The sequence below is a fragment of the Pyxicephalus adspersus genome, chromosome 11 (assembly GCF_032062135.1).
Source record: "Pyxicephalus adspersus chromosome 11, UCB_Pads_2.0, whole genome shotgun sequence".
In the NCBI taxonomy this organism is placed as follows: domain Eukaryota; kingdom Metazoa; phylum Chordata; class Amphibia; order Anura; family Pyxicephalidae; genus Pyxicephalus; species Pyxicephalus adspersus.
Genome location: NC_092868.1, coordinates 43,329,848 through 43,347,969, shown reverse-complemented (window position 1 = coordinate 43,347,969; position 18,122 = coordinate 43,329,848). Strand labels below are relative to the sequence as shown.

The 18,122-nt window shown below is 37.2% G+C and overlaps 1 protein-coding gene across 2 annotated transcripts in view; it reads right to left on the bottom strand.

The window, feature by feature from the left end:
- Positions 1-11,620: 11,620 nt before the first annotated feature.
- Positions 11,621-18,122, bottom strand: part of GABRD (gamma-aminobutyric acid type A receptor subunit delta) — a 21,311-nt gene continuing 14,809 nt past the window's right edge. Inside the window, exons 8-10 of one of the 2 annotated variants that reach the window (XM_072425654.1) lie at positions 17,402-17,610; positions 16,052-16,361; positions 11,621-12,334 (exon numbers count right to left, since the gene is read on the bottom strand). In XM_072425654.1, the coding sequence (XP_072281755.1) occupies positions 16,068-16,361; positions 17,402-17,610 (503 nt within the window). In that variant the 3' untranslated portion in view covers positions 11,621-12,334; positions 16,052-16,067. Of the gene's footprint in view, positions 12,335-15,546; positions 16,362-17,401; positions 17,611-18,122 lie in introns of those variants that run through there. The other variant, XM_072425655.1, reaches the window with a different exon arrangement.

Here is an 18,122-nt window from a genome sequence, read left to right as displayed (position 1 = left end):
CAAATATTGTGGTTAATATTGTTCTACCATAGTGTTGCAGAATAACCTGTAAGTGTTTTGAACTTTGTTGCTCCGTTGCTAGGTCAAACAAAAGAGATGTAGGCCATAACATTTCCTTCTCTATAACAATTGGCATTTCACATTGTGGAAACATTCTCAATTTGAGATCATCCCATATCTAACTGCTAGAACCCTGAATTATAAACCCAAGATTTAAACATTTACATAAGGTCTTCTTTCAGCCTTTTACTAGTCCACTCTTGGAGGTTCCTTACCGAGATAAACCTTTTTTCTAATTTTGCCATTTTAATAGTAGCTTTCCTTTTGCCATGAAAACTTTAAAAAATTTAGCGCCAAGACTTTTGTTCAAGTTGAAAGTAGGACTTACTTACCTTGACTACTGGTAGGCTGTGTTTAAAGGTATCCTTTGAGATGACTATAACAAAAGCTGTTGCCTTGTTTTCCGATCTTGGTATGACTCTACAACTTCAATTTAAAGAAAACCCAACTTGTAGGAAATTCACATTAGTTTACAGCTTTTAGCAACCCAAACTTTTATTTTAAAGTTTAAAGTTCACTGGAAACAACAAACACCTACAGACAGCATTTTAAGAATTCAATGAAGCAATTTTTATATAGGTTATTATAACAAATGATTAAAAACATTTTTAAAGTGCAGATTCACCTGTACCTTTGCTCTTGTTTTCCAATGTGTTTTTTCTAATTCTTTAGTGGGTGTTTAAGTTTCCAAGATTTGCTGTATTTATAGTATGGCCCATAAAGGTGGACAGTAAAGGTCATATGATTCCAGAATTAGCCCAAGTTTAGTAAATACAGGTAGTCCCCAAATTAAAGACATCCGACATGTGGACGACTCCCAGATATGAACGTGGCTTCCCTGCTCGTTCGTGCGCAGAAAAGAGGGCTTGATGGGGGGAGGGGGGGGCAATTCACATGACTTGAAGAAGTCTTTTGCTGTTCTGAAACTCCTGTACCTCTTTAATAACCAAGACAAACCTTTCTTTTTGCATATCAAAGCACAGCTTGCTCCAGAAGTTAATGAATGTCTAGGCTCCATAAAGTTTTTTTTGCTTTGTTTGTGATTAACTCACAGTGAGGATTTATTCAGTAACTGACACCACGCTGCCTAATAATATGTTGGGACAAACATCTGTACTTACTGCATTTATTCAAATAATATACCTGTTCTGACTTACATACAAAATCAATTTAAGAACAAACATACAGTCTCTATCTTGTATGTAACCCAGGGGACTACCTGTACATACAGGATACTTTTTTTAGAACCGAACCAAGACCATGACCAAGGCTTCCGGCTTTTGTAATGGTGTAAACTTTGATACCCATAGAAGAATGGTAAGATATGCATATCATTCATATTAATACACAGTATTTATATAGCGCCAATATATTACGGAGTGCTGTACAAAGTCCATAGTCATGTCACTGGCTGTCCCTCAAAGGGGTTCACAATCTAATATCCCTACCTCAGCCATTTGTCTTTAACACAGTCTAAGGTCACTTTTTGGGGGGCAGCCAATTAACCTGCATGTTTTTGGATTGTGGGAGGAAACCCATGCAAACTCCATGCAGATAGTGCCCTGGCTGAGATTTGGACCTAGCACTGCAAAGGCCAGAGTGCTATCTCTGAGCCACCGTGCCACCCATATATACTCCAGGACCCAAACTATGACCTGTTCCAATGCTTCTAGCTATTGAAATGATGGTTCAAAATATGATACCTGTAGAAGAATAGTAAATTGTAAAAAAAGCAAATCATTTATATACAATTGAATACAATCCAATCAAAATGCATCTTGAACCATGTGTTGAGTGGCCTTGAATTTCATCTTAGCATATATAATTTAGTTGCTCTGAAGTTGCTGTTACCTTTGTGTTTTAACTGTCACTAAAAAGGTGAAATTGCAATGAATTATGTTTACTATATTCAGGATTTCCCTGTCTGTGAGTGTGCTGCAATGTTACCAATTTATATTGTATAATAGTAAGTTTACGTTTATGTCACAAAAGGCTGTATTCTGTTCTGTTTTGTACTTTAGGTTTGAGTGAGCTTTCTTACTTTCTCTACCCAAGTTTTTTTTGAAAACTAAGTGAATCTAAATCACTTTTATTTAGTTTTGAGTAGAATGTTAAGTATTAAAAACGATCCATGTTGCATACTGGATAGATTCAACCTCTATAAAGTTTTATTTTGATAACCAATGTCACCAGAGCTGAAAGTGAAAATCCAATACAGTGGTACCTTTGCATAAGTCCATATTCCGTTCCAGATCCTTGGACCTATACCAAACAGGACCTCTACCAAACAAATTTTTCCCATAAGAAATAGAAGGAAAATGATTCATCCGTTCCCATGAAAACAAATCCTATAGTTATTGGCATATTATACATTGATGAGGCTGTATGAAATAATTTAAACAGTGCTTAATACTAAAATACATAAATACAAAAGCAATTAGATGAAATAAATGAAAATTTAACCTCACTTTACCTTGCTGAGAAGAGTCGAGTGCCTACTAGGATGGTGCTGAGAAGGGAGGAGGAGGAGATGTTATGTAATTCACAAAGTTATAGCGCGGGTTGTTCACTGAATGGTAGCAACTGGTGTACTGACGCATGGGCAGTGGTGGCTTTGTCTCGAGAGAGGTAAATATGGGTAGTGCGCGGTGTTATGACTCATTTTGACCCATACAAGTCCTAGCAAAAAGGTTGTACACCAAGCAAAATTTTTCGTGTCCAACCAGGACTTTTTGGACTTATTCCAAAGCGGACTTATACCGAGGTACCACTATATTCTGAACTGCCATGTTTGTTCTGATGACAATTATCTGGAAGAGAGGAATGGACTCTGGAGGGATTTCCTCTCACATCCTGTTGTTTCTGTAGGGTTAAAAATATAAGGGAATCTCCTAAATGAAACATATATGGCAACAAAACCTTTCCCTATTCTCTCCAAAGTAGAAAAAAAGTTTGGGCTTTGGATATCCTATTCCTTTGGCTGTGCAGCAGGCTAATCTTTAGTGTTTACCTGTACTGTCAATCAAGTTGGTTACATAGTCTTAAGCCCCATACAAATGTTGGATGGACGTTAGATTATTGTCACTGAAAATTATCATTTGTGATTGTTTTCAGTGACCATGAATGAACAAGAGCTGTACCCAAATGGAGTGGGGAGAAGGAGTGAATGGCACTGTGCTGTGTTCTCCTCCATTGGAGTGCACAGTGGTCACTGTCATGTTACACATGCATGGTTTGCCTTTCATTATGTGTGTCCCTTCTCTCTTCCCCTAGCTTCTGCTTAGTCTCTTGTCTCCTCCGCTCTTCTTCATTCTGTCATCCACTCTCATCTCAGTTGCATGCTACTGTTGGCTACCACAGCATGGTTTTTTGACCTATCCATCTGTTCATCGGTGTATGATCTGCACAGTTTGGAATAAACTTCTTCAAGATCTACAAGGTGTCCTTTGGATTGAGTCACTGTCAGCCAATTCACCTAAGACTGCAGTTATAACCATCTCATCACAACTGTAAGTTATCGAGATCACACTGTAAGTGCTTAGACTGGAGAGGCAGAACAGTCACCCTTGTCAGGGCACCGCTGTACGCATTTTTGATGTAAGGCATCTCAGAATCATCTGACGTTTGTATGTAGATTAACAGAGAAGGTCAATATATTTTTTTCATTGATCATAACAATAAAACAAATGATATCAAATGGGGATTAGTTGGACTAGGTGGTGCTGAAGGTAAGATCTATAGACTGAGAGTTGATCTTCATAGATAAAAGGCAGATAGAATATCAGAATGATAAATTGTAGCTGAGTTGATCTAAGGCATAGAGGCATTGTACATAAACGAGAAAGTTTGATTTTAAAGTAACGTGTAATTAGCATGATCCAATTGCAATAACATGAATTCAGTATGCTACCTTGCACCTTAGATAATATGTGTACTGCCTCCTTACCATACCCTGATTTGATTTCGGTGTGAATGATATTATTTCACACCTATTTATTAAAACAATTCATTGGTGTCATTTGAGGACAGGTTGAAAATTCAAAAGCTTAGGAAAAGCAGGCACACTGAGTATAAAATGCTTGCTTCTACAAATACTTTTATATAAACAGGAATATATTGATTTTCAAAAACTTTAATTTGATTTCCAATAAACACTTCAGGCAACACTCTGTAAATTTATTTTGTGCTTGGGAAAAATATTTATATATAAATAATTTAGCAAGGAAGAGAAGAAAAGGCAAAGACACTTTTCATGAATATTAGGAGATTCATATATCTTCAGCTAAGAATGTAGGAGAGCTGGAGTTACATTAGCCTAATAAAACTTTTCAGTCAGTATAAAGCACTAAATAACTGTAAGTGAAAAGTCTCTGTGTGTATTAAAAACAAACTGTTCTTTTCTTGTAGAATAAGTTGAGCTTTTTGGTCTTGTTTTATTTCATGCATTACACTCCTTTTGGAAATCTCATCCCAAAAATGTATTTTGAAAGTAATATAGCTGCAGGCACTGTGGAGCGTTTTTTGCATTTTTCAGCAGGAGCACTGAATCATCAACTCATCTCTCATTACCAGAGCTTTGGTAGTTTTTACATTGGAAAATTGCATAGCTCCCAATTGTTCCTGGTGGAGATACAGGCCCTCTCTTGGAACATAATCCATTTGTCTTCATTTCTTCCCCACTTGTCCTTCCTTATGCTTTGATGTATAGACCACTATACAAATGGTTGTAATGTATTTAACTACAAGGAGTGGTAAACTACAGTAAACTTTTACCAACCTCCAATTTTGTGTATATTATAAAGGAAGAGTAGTGAAAAGCTAGGTTTAATCTTTTTTTCCTAGGAATATGTTATTCCTATTCCAAATTAGATGTGGCAGAGTTTGTCCTTTGCCCACATACTTGAAGGTGTTCTTTCTATTACAAGTGCAAAAGTACAGACTGATGTACCATACAGTATATGGGAAGGGTATGGTGAGATGAGCTGCTGAAAGAAACAACTTTTATACAATAAAATTCTCTCTAGCCCTTCTTCCAGCAGCACATATTTCCCTGTTCCTTCTTTACATTAATGACACAGCAGCCTTCCAGCTTTTTACTCCCCTGGGTAAACACAGATCTTGTGCTCTTGCAGAGGGGAACAGGATCTGAGCTGCTTAAAGATCAATCTAAATGACTTAAATGCTTCAGCTGTGCAGATCAATTACTCCGCAGTACATGCAGCTATAGAGATCAGTGATGGCTTGCACTTTACAGCTTTATATTATATTTATGATAATAATTGAATGCCCATAACTTGGCCACAGGTTTATTTTAAATCAATGGGGTTGCAATATTTATGTACAGTTCATATGTATTACCCTAAGCTTTCTTCAGCAAAGTCTTAGACCAACTAGCACTTTTGTTTCTGTTACCTGAGCCTGGTCCTGGAAAGTACTGTCGCTTTGGAAGCAAACTAGTTTAGTTATGGTTGCACGATGCTGGGTTAGGTTTGAGTGTTATAGAGTAATAATTATTTTAAAAGCATCCATTTTATGTCTAAATTTAAAAAAAAAATGAATAACCCATTATTTAGGTGTGTGTGTGCCATAAAACGAGAGTTTCTTTTTAAGGTGTAGCAACATTTAGCTCTGTGCCAAGCCCCCTGCTGCAGTTTTCACTGTATACCAGTACAGGTAGTCCCCGGGTTACCTACGAGATAAGGACTGTAGGTTTGTTCTTAAGTTGAATTTGTATGTAAGTCGGAACAGGTAAATTTTTTAAATAAATGCAATTGGGACAGATGTTTGGCTCAACATATTACCCACAGCCTCAGCTGTATTTAGCAAAAAGATTTCTTCTGCAAGTCATGCAAACCGCCCCGTCCCCCTTCAAGGCTCCATTCAGCGATCAGGGAAGCCCTGTTCGTATCTAGGAGTGGTTCGTATGGTTCCCCCTCCCTCCTCCAAGCCTCTGTCCTGCAAGTTTTGCACACAGCGAGCGGGGAAGCCCGGTTTGTATCTAGGAGGCGTCCGTATGTCGGATGTCCTTAACCCGGGGACTACCTGTAATGTTTATGCCTCACTTTTTCTCTGTGTTGAGGTGACTCTCTGGTCTTTGTGATCCGTTCCACACCAGTTACTCTCCTGCCTTCATAAACCTTTGTTTTCCAGTGATTCCTGCTTGCTCCTTACTATGCTATCTCACTGCCTGCCCTGCCATTTAGTCTGTTACTGGTTCTCAGGTTGCATATCATCTTCATACTTGCTCAATAGCTACCTGAACAGGGATATCTGAGGGCCACAATCTGGTAATACACCATATAAATCCATCTGTTCTGGTTGGAAGTTATGGGGATGTGCTTACATGATTTTTAGGGCTCACACCCTCTTATACATGGTAAAGTACTGAGGATATGTTACCTAGGTGGTTCTCTTTCCAGTGACTTTGGACCCCTGTTCCTGACAGCAGACATAAAGCTCTGAACTGGTATGGTCAGTTAAGAAGCAATTTGTTGAGTTTATTATATCAGTGTAATATGTTTGCAATGTATAGAACAAAATGGGCAGAGGCAATAGTAAAACATGCCATACATTTCCTTTGACCAACTCCTAATACATTCATTGTGCTTTTTGAGAAGTTGCTCATCAAGGTTCATGTTTGGAAAAAATCCAAGATAAATACAGAAGGTATAGCAGATGTCAGGTACAGAAACACCATAGGACTAAACCTAAGTGACAAAAATAATGTTGATTTTGTATCCAATAAATAAAAATACAGTAGAAGGTACATTTACTTTGACTATATATTATATATAGTTGGACTCAGTTATATCCCATTTGATGGGTATATATGCCATTCGATGGGTCTCTGGTCCCTGCTACCACTTCCCCATTCTCAGTCCCTCTGGTGGGCCACAGGTCCCTTGTTCATCCCCGTATATATGCTGTGCATGTAACCAACTTCCTTTTTTATATTTCATCTGTGTATTTAGCTGTGTGACTGCAATTGCAAATCTCAAACCATTTTTTTTTTCAGATTTAGGTAGATTAGGTTAAGAATAAAACCCCTATCTTTTTTTTTTTTTGCTGTCCTGTTGGGAAAATAATATTTAGCTGTTATTGGAACAGATCTCTCCACTGGTAGAATCTCTAAACCTGTAAAACTTTTGATTTCCAATCACAGTGGTCACTAAGACAAATAGAGTAGGCGGATCTCAGCAGCAAAGACACGGACAGGTAGGAAAACAAATGACAGTGGTTCTAATTGTTTCTCACTTAATTTTAACATTATAGAACAAATATTTTGTGCTTTAAATAGAAGGCAAATGAATGATTACACTTAGGGACACATTTAAAAAGCAGTGTATCTGACATATACCAAACAATCAATGTAGATGAATCTATAAGGTTGCATGATTTTTTAATTACTGGGATTGATTCACCAGCAGGAAACATCTGGTGAAAACCACATTTGCTGCTTTTTTAAATGCTGCTTATTTTAATTTAAGATGAAAATATTGGCAATAATACAACTTTTTTTAACTTGGTTTCATGCTTATCCTACTCAGTCAGCGATAGCATACAAGCAAGCTAATAAACATAGCATTCCCACTCACTTAATAGCATAAAAGCCTTATGACATTCAGATAATGCTAAATGTGAATCTTCACTAATAACAGAGCAGGAGGCAGTTCATGGCAAGCTAAGAGCTGAAAATGGCTTAATCTTTTAAACATGGATGATGACCACATTTAAAAAGCAGACATCAAAGTCTAGCTCATGTTTTACTTCCACCAACTAATAAATAGAGCTTGGAGTAATAGTATAATAACGCATACGTTTAATACAGCCAGCCCTGCAATTTACTAATGAGAGATGATTAGGAGGAATTTTTCAAAATGCTGATTTTTCTACAATGGCTGATTAGTCCAGTATATGTTTCAGTGCATAGAAAAGAAATTGAGTGCATTATCTGCTCCAGTTTAACTAAAACTCTGCCTTAAAAAAAGCAGTCTATTTTATATTCTTTTTCTTTGGGTTTATTGGGGAAGAGATAGGTCACATGCTGGGGACACTATGCAAAACTGTTCCAAAGTCTGGTTCCTTACATTCTACAGTTATATACATTTCCTGTCCCATTTCTATGTCATGTATAAGTCCTGGGAAATGGGGGCCTCAATTGTTCCATCTGAAAAATCAAGTGAGTACCTGAGTCCAGTGGTTTGAGTTAGTCTGCAAAAACAATAGCAACAATACTACAAGTAAATGGGTGGCATCTGGTCATTGTGATTTACCTAAAAAAACTATATTTTTAAAGCTGGTAAGTATATGTTTTAATTTGTTTAAAGGTTTTTTTCATGATGTTTGTGAGTACTGTAAGTTCATAATTTCAGCTTTTTGTGGGAATGATTAGAGGTACCAATGTATGCTTTAACCCATTTCCATGAGTTGTGGATATTTGATTTGTGCCCAGTAATTTGATATTTTCCCAATAAGAACCAGAAATAAACTTCATATCCTTCTTGGAGTATCAGATGTGAGAAAGAGGCCTTTGTCCTTCAGAACTAGGGTTCTTTGTAAGGGGAGCAGATGTGATAATCCCAAAATGCAAAGGTATGGTACAGGAAGGGGGCGTCTCGCTTTTTCTGCCCACCTTTTTCTGGCCGCCAAGGCTCCATGCCTCAATAAAGTTCCAGTAGGAATTTGTTGGAAACCCCACACTTTTTTTGTTTTGCTTTTTAAAAGAAAAAATAAATAAATAAATAAACAAAACACCATGTGCAAATGTATGGCATTCCCCATGCATGTTATATAAAGGATTTGTGTACAGGTAGTCCCCGGGTTACATTTGAGATAGGGACTGTAGGTTTGTTCTTAAGTCGAATTTTTATGTAAGTTGGAACAGGTACATTATTTTATTAAATGCAATTAGGACAGATGTTTGTCTCAACATAATATTAGGCAGTGTGGTGTCAGTTACTGTAAAAAACCCTCACTGCAAGCTAATCACAAAAAAAAAAAAAAAAAAAATTTATTACCTTCTGGAGCAAGCTGTGCTTTGATATGCAAAAAGAAACAACTGCAGAGTTTGTCTTGGTCGTTAAATAGTTACAAGAGCTTGCAGAAGAGCTCAGTCTCAGCTGTGTTTAGCAAAAGGTTTCTTCTGCAAGTCATGCAAACCACCATCCCCCCCCCATCATGCTTCTGTCGGCGGAGCAGAGCGAGCGGGGTAGCCCCGTTTGTATCTAGGAGTCGTCCATATGTCACATGTCCTTAACCCGGGGGACCACCTGTATATTCAATGCTGCCCTTCAAACTTTTCTTGCTTTGGTACATGTTCCTCATGGCACTGCCTTTTTTTTTACAGTAATTTGCACATTAACCCTAAGAATGGGGAGAGTTTATTCACACAATTTGCCTCCCATGGATTTTAATAGGTCTTGCATTAAGTTTGGGTTTTGCAGATTTTAATCAGGATTTGACAACCCCTCTGTGAAAGAAACCCAACCAGATTTATTCATAGATGCTTGGTTCATCTGTCAGTCGTCGGGGGTGATTCTAGACAGGGAAAACTATATTACCTTTTTTCTTATATACTAAAATGTAATGCTCACGTCTGGGAAACAAAATTTCAGTGCTGAATACTGTCATGTAAAAGAAATAATAAATAATTTTCATCCATGATGAACTACCATGATGGGCTTAAGTGAAAATGAAGCATGTGTACAGTGGTCACCCGATGCTGTTTGGTGATCCGTCATATTGGATTACTACACGACCAACTGGGAACATTTTCTATGGAGAATGACACAGCAAGATGCCTCCTGCTTGTCCACAGAACTTAACCACACTGTGTACAGCCCTTGCTCAATCTACTGTCATTAGAAACAATTACAAATGATCTTTTTCAGAGAAAGAAATGTGATGTCTGTATGTGGCCTAATTATGGTTACCAAAAGGAAATCATGTAACATGAAAAACCCAACTCAAAATGGCAAACAGAATCTTCCAGTAAGAGACAACCCTTACACCTTTTCCCAGGTAGAAACAAAAACAGAAATTAAACTTGTTTTTGTGTTTATTATGTTTAAATTTTAGTTTTTTTAGTATAATGACATCTCTCAGCCCACAGAACTGTTTTCCAAAAAGCAGAAACTGTAAATAAACGTGTTTACCATTTTTTATTCCTAAGGTTAAATCTGTGACTCGGTTTTTCGATATTTATTCCATTAACTTATTTACAGATTTAGAACTCTTAATTTTTCAGAGGTAAGACTGCAAGGAAAATCAATTAAGATCCATTAAAATGTTTCACGAACCTGTCACAACACAGAATTAGGATGTTATCTTCTAATCAGTATGAATCCAAACATATTTCAGTGCTAAACAGGCTTATATTTCAAACACATTTGGCCTTTGTTTTTAACACTTTCATGACTTAAAGGTCACTGATGTCTAGATGCCAGGGCCAAATGTAGCAAACTGCTAGGGAGGAAAGCACAATAAGGTGCCGCTTGCTCATACTCTCCCCAATTCTCTCACAACATACCAGCATGGCACTGTGTGATCTCAATCGCTGAAGATAATTTTCAGCAACAGAAATCTGACATCTATTTGATGTATGTACAGTGTGTTATTTGCATATCTAAATAATTTCTATATAATTTTGAAGACATTTGCTTGGTATACAATTTTAATAAAACGCTGGTTCTGATTTTATTAATTAATAGGCAGAAAAAAGGGCCTTGGTCCTGTGCCAGTGCTCATAAAGTACCAATCACCCTATCTAACTCGGCACTCTACATCTGTAACGAACCCTTTCTCAGCCTTGGGAGGCTAGTTGTGCCACAGGGTTGTCCCCAGGACAAAGGATAGTGTTTAGGAAAGACTGAGGGAGGACCAGGAACCCACAAGAGCAGGATAGGAGACACAATGGCAAGTCAGACAATTAGGGTCAGTAACCAGGAGAGCCACAGATGACTAAATACAGGAAAGTCCAGCAAAGACAAGTCCAGAAAACAAAGCCAATGGACATACACAGGTAATCAGTTCACCAAACAAGGTATCTAAGACAAAGTAGAGTCGGGGTCAGAGGCAAAGGTCGATCCAGGCAGCAAGCAATTGCAGGGTTGGGAAACAGACAAATTCAGCAACAGGTAATCCAAACAGATAGTTACACCGCTATCAGGAGACAACTAATGACTAGGAGCAGACGCTATATACAGCTAGCAGCCAAAAGCAGCACATAAACATGGCCAGGAACTAATCCACTCCTTGGCTGCAGCACATACTCAGTGTATATGTTGGGATGCTATGAATGGTACATCTCAGGTGAAACTTGCATAGCTAAGGGGAAACTGGGGATACTGAGAGCTACTGAGCAGAGGGCAGACAGCTAATTTCCTGATCTCCGTTGCTGGTGCAAGCAAAGCTGCCAGACAGAATAAACAGGCCATGCTATACTGTGAAGGCGCACAGCGTGGGATCACAAGCCAAAAAAGTGTCTCCTAACATTATGAAAAAAAGTTACTTAGAAAATATTTATATGATACTTTTTTATTATAGTACTTTAACGGTAACATTGGATTTAAACAGATTAATGTTTCCACCTTCTATCTACAAAAGTACTATCAGAAGGCTACAGACTTTTTTTTTAACTTTTTGTGAGTTAAACCCTTCTTCTGCATGTGGTCAAGCAGACATAGTGATCACATGATGGGAAACCACTTTCCTTGGTGGGGATTAAAGCTGTCGGTGATAGCACTGGTTGAGAGCCACTGGCTGCACAAATTGTTAGCTGATGGCTCTTATAGGATGGACGTTTATTTATTTACATATCCCCACTGTATTGCTGTAGAAATGCTGATATACAGATTGGGATCAGGAAGTAGTTAAATGAAGGGTATAGTCTTTTTTTATAGCAAATGGTAGAAATTAGATCTGCTTAATGTAATAATTCATTCAATTGCTAATTGTAAAAAATGTTACGTCTATATAAATGTTGGCGCTAGTATGTTCAGTGATTATGGCTTATTTTAGAAATGATCATCACAAAAATGAAAAGAAATCATTCTAATATACGAGTGGGTGCTGTGAAATTCCTGCCTTTGCCCCCTTCCGGGAGAAATAGAAAAATGAGTGAAAGTCAGGGAAAGTCAGCAAACATTCACACTGAGATGTCACAAACACTGGGGGAGAAGTGTCCATCCTTTCCCTGGAGAAACAAAAACTTCATGATGGCCCGAAACTCCAACAACGTGAAACTTGCTTGTGCCTCTGCCGTTAAAGCTTCTCACTAAAAGAAAAAACAGTTTTAGGAATCGCAAAGACCTGATATTTGCACAGTTACATACTAAGATATTAGGCTGTCATATGCCCCCACACTCATTTTTCTATTTCATCTGAAAGGGGGCAAAGCCACAAACTTCTCAGCACCCCTTTGTATGTGAATAGGATGTACACTCACCAAACAGGATTGACCCCAGTTATACCAATAGTCAAAAACACATCGTCTTTTACCCCCCACAACAACTGGCTCCTCATAAATATTAAACTCTCCTTCTGATCATTGCTACTTTTGTTGATTTCTTCAAAAAAGCAAAGGACTTCCTTCTCTCAAGGAATCAACAAATTTTCTGAATAACAATGAGATCTTAAGTTGTATCCCTTCATGAACAGCAGGAACCTTTAATTCTGATACTCAATGGCAATACAGGTAGTCCCCGGGTTAAGAACATCGGACATACGGACGATTCCTAGATACCAACGGGGCTTCCCTGCTCCCTTGTGTGCAGGACGGAGGCTAGGATGGGGTGACTTGCAGAAGAAATCTTTTGCTAAACACAGCTGAGACTGAGCTCTTCTGCAATCTCTTGTAATTCTTTAATGACCAAGACAAACTCTGCAGTTGTTTTTTTTTTTTTTTTTTGCATATCAAAGCACAGCTTGCTACAAAAGTTATTGAATGTCTAGGCTCGATAAAGTTTTTTTTTTGCATTGTTTGTGATTAGCTCACAGTGAGGATTTTATACAGTAACTGACACCATGCTGCCTAAAATATGTTGAAACAAACATCTGTCCTAATTTCATTTATTAAAATAATGTACCTGTTCCGACTTACATACAAATTCAATTTACGATGAAACCTACAGTCCCTATCCCGTATATAATCTGTGGACTACTTGTAAATGCAAATAAATGAGATCATTGGGTAGATCCTATTAAAACGACAAAATAAAAATATATAAAGTGCTTCCAAATTTTCAGACGCAAACAAATGTCCATGCTCAAACAGCAAAAGCAAACTATGCAAATAATTTGTGATGTCATTGATTTACCTCAAGCATATTTTGTTTACCAAGGCGTCATCAGGGGTTAAATCCCTTAAACTTTTTAACCGCCCAACTTCTTGAACAGGTTGTCTGGGGTCTGGTCAACCACTGGCTATTGTTTTTAACAACCATTTGACAAGCACTGAGAATATGTATTTTGTGCACAAATGTGTGTTCAGCTGATACAAACATGTAGAATTGTACATCAACTGCCCTAACCAACTGTACATTAGCACACTGGGGGTTATTTCATAACTGTAAAGCTTGAGAATCAGAGAATTACACAGATCAGTATCCAAAATGGTCTAAATTCCTTTAGGAAATATTGAAAATGTAACTGATATTTATAAACGCAGGACTGTGAGAACAGTAAGATCAACAAGCTTGTTTTTGTTGTGCTCTGCAGAGTGTAGAGTTAATTATTATCCTTAATTTGCCTTTATTGCAGCAGAACTACAAGTGTGCCCTATTGTCAATGGGATTTAAATTAATAAATTAGCATCTCTGCATCATCTTTACAGGAGTTCGCTGAAAGTACATAATAGCTGTAATTATTTCCTGGATAAGGATGTTCATATAAGATAGTTATTCTTTTCTCTTGCTAATTATGCTTATTTCCAAGTATAATTATAACTGCATATTTTACATGCACGATTCAGTAATAATTCAGAATTCACTCAATAAATCACAAACTAAAGTGATCTATTACTACAAATGACAACATTTAACAGTACTTTTCCACTTTGACACTGCTGCGACAGAGGTGCATTGCTGACAAACAAATCACTCTGGGGTTAAACAAATTTATTACAATGCAATAATAATTGTTATTAGTAGGCAAAGGTTGGCTGTTTGGGTACAGGACGCGTATTACTACAGCAAGCTGGTACAACAAAGGTTGACTGTGAGGACATATATTATTATTATTGGAGATATCTATATGATTCTGGTGCCACATCCACAAATAAATCTATACATATTTATTTCAGGCACCATGTATCGCTTAGATCAACTGCTTACATTCAAAAATCTTTTTCTATTTTTCATTCATTTTTTTAACATAGGATCTGAGTATGCCCTTTTTTTTTTACATTATAATAAAGGTGTTAAAACATTTGTCCCATTATTTGTTTCTTAATGCGTTTCGCAATATACATTGCTTTTTCGGGAGGCATGGGACTTCCACAGAACAAAGTATTTTCAAATCTCTCTAAAATCCTTATCCATCAGGACAATCTATCCATGTGTGCAAACCTTCTGAAAAAAATAATTTTGAACTGTATTAAACTGGGGTCATTGGTGGTATACAAATTCTTTGTTATATTGGTGATAAGTAAAAATGATTTCCATTATGGGAGATTCTACATTGGCTGACTAGGCCAGGGACCACTTTCTGCTTCATTGTAATTTCAGTGTATAAGGCTACACATGAGTGGGGAGGATTTTAGGTATTTCCTGTCTCAATACCATGAGTTATGCAGAATAGGTTTATAAAGCCTTCAAGACTCACTGGGATTTTGATACACTTTTTGTAGTTAGTTTGGTGATCTGATACTACGCTTAGAATGCACAGTGCCAGTTATCCCTTTGTAAAAAATGCCTTCCTGTCGAGCTGATGCAAATTTTATTTCTGCATGTGGTGGGGGAAAATTTGGGGACTGGAGAGAGGGAGACGTCAGAAGAGGCCCCTAGATAAGGGTCTGAGTGAACACTGGGCCTGATTTATTAAAGCTCTCCAAGAATGGAGAGGATACACTTTTATTAGTGAAGCTGGTGATCCAACAAATCTGGAATGGATCTGGTCCAGGATTAAAAATATTTGCTATTGGAATAGCAAATGACTATTCCAGGTTTGCTGGATCACCCTTTACTGGTAAAATTGTATCCTCTCCAGCCTCTCCAGCCTTGGAGAGCTTTAATAAATCAGGTCTATTAGGTCTACTTTTACTGTACTGCCCCCCTCAAGGTGAGTGGCTTTCTTTGTCTATCCTTTGTACACTGCTTATATTTTGTTATCCTAATTATTGCAGCCAGAGGTGATTTTTTTAACACTTACAGGGAAAGGACTATTTCATGCAACATGTCTGGTAATTGACATACATTTTTTTCAGTTTTAGATATTAAGCTTCATGAAGTTGTGTGATGCAGTAAACCTGAATAAGGAGTAGTAGAATGGTTGTGTTGGCTGTGTAGTGTTTATTCAAATTTATAAACCTCTTATAGAGTAAAACAATGGATACACAGAAAATTCAACTGTGACTTTAGCAGCTTGCTTGGCAAGTGAACAGGAAGCTAATTGAAATCAAATTTCTAGCTGGGCTTAAAGGAAAAAAAATATGTTTTATTTACAAATATGTTTCCAACAAACCCAAATAGTTTAATGAAGGAAAAAGCATATTTGAAATCTTATAATCATAATTCTACATTTACTAGGACATACGCCTTTAGGGCTATATGTAACACATATCCAAGGAGCAATGATTATTTCTCATTGGCTTCTAAATATTAATGCATAAACTTTTTTGGACCATGTTGTTTACAAAGAAGTTTGTTTGAAATAATTATTTTTAACTAAACATTAAAATAAAAATTGAACTAGTATTATGCACTATAGTTAAATTGCAGTATTAGCTTTTTTTATTGTAAGCAACATATGTATTATATTTGATGCATATAGATACCTGGGAAACAACTGTCTCAATTTGTATAGCCCACCCAGTAAATAATATTCACTGCTGCAAAGGCAGCTGGGAAAACTGCCCTTGCATAAACATCAATGGTATCAGCATCTATGGGCTTCAGTAAAGTCTTCAGTCGGCCACCTTTCTGGTTGGACTTCATCTCATTGGAACCCAGCTTTCTTGCCATTCCTATATTTTTGCTTCCAATTATCAGCTCTGGAACGTTAGCATATTGCTCCAAGTTAAGATTTGCTCCCAGTAATGATAAAGTGAATAGGACTATGGCTTGATTGCCATCTTTCATTGACACCTAAAATGACAAATAGAAATACCAGCCATAACTTATATGTTAAACTGTATATCAAAATATAGAAAATAGTTATTAAAAAAAAAGTTTGAATGTAAACTACATAAATATTTGCTTTTTACAAAGAGGGGGAATTATTGGCACCTCTTTTTTTTTTTATTCCAACTCGGTTACTTGTTGGTTTTTCTATTCTTACTTGTGGAAAATCTTCACATTCAAGAAAAACCTTCACATCTCATAGTGGCAACAGAAACTGACAAGAAATTGAACATTTTCTAATTGGTCCAAGAATAGAAAAATAAATCTTTATATAGGAATACATGTTCTCCTAACAGCTATCAGTTATGGGATTTATGGTTGCTTTGGAAAAATGTACCATATTTGGCCAGTGGAAAGAATGTCACCCTTACAGATATCCAAAAAGATCATTAAACTGACATGAGAGTAAACAACTGCTCATTGTTCAAAGAACACCTATCAACCTCTGAAAGAACTCTCTGGTTCCATGGAACACTTGTTGAGAAACACTGTGTTAGACCCTCTGCCAATTGTTTCAGTGCTTTCTGTGTCCCCAATGTGAAAATTCTACACTGTCCTGTGGTCCTGTGACCTTTTTTTTACATATGAGTCCTTTACTAAGCTGTAAGATATAGTCTACCACTCATTCTGACAGACCTCTGTCCTTAATATACATTTCTTTATGACAGTCAATCCAACTAAGAGTTTCTTTCTGAAATAATAATGTAATGGATCGTCTAAATGAATATATTGATTGTGTTCAAGCGTTCTAGTTCCATTTACACTCATTATAACTCATGCACAAGAAATTATTATCATACAGGAAGAAATAAATAACTTATAATAAAATAAATTGGAAAACAAATATTATCTTGCCTATCTTTAAATTATACTACGGTAAAGGACCCATCATAGGGATGATAATACTATATACTTTGTGATATGCATAATCTCACTATAAATATAATGTAGTCTACATAAAAAACATAGCATGTTTTAACTTTTTGTTTGTATACATTACTAACCTTCTTTTCCCGCTTGGCATGTTCGGTCTTTTTATTTTTCTTCATATAGTCTGCATTAAAGTGAGCAAATGCATACTCCACCAAGGCAGCAAACACAAAGACGTAGCATATCAAGAAGTAGACATCCAGAGCTTTGATGGCAGATGCTCTGGGCAAAGACGATCGTGCACAGTCCATCAGAGTGGTCATTGTAAGAACAGTGGTGATACCTTGACAAATAAGGAATATTGAGTAAATATATATATATATATATATAACCAGAAAACTCAAATAACCGGCACCCGACAGCTCCGCTTTATCGCTTTATTCATTCGTTCCATGATTGGCTAAGAAAATAGGAAACCCCAATGACGGTTCAAGTGTCATCAGGGTTTCACTTTTCTCAGCCATTCAGCACTTGAGGTGAATGGGGACAAGTCTCCTCATTCAAGTCCAGTGCCAAATTGCTGAGAAACCTCTGTTAACCGGAAACTACACTTATCCGGAATCGGCCATTCCCTGTGGGTGTGTCACGGTCCCTTCCGTGACTGAAGTTTGAGGATCTGTCAGACTAGCTGCATGTGTGATTATCTGACAGCCTCTTTGGTTTTACTTGTTGCTGTGTTGTTGTTGGTAATGACCACTCCTCTTGTATCAGGTGCAGCTGGGGCTCATTACTGCTCTTCCATTTAGTCTGGCCTCACACTTCATGCTGTGCGGTTAATATTCACTACTGGGATGT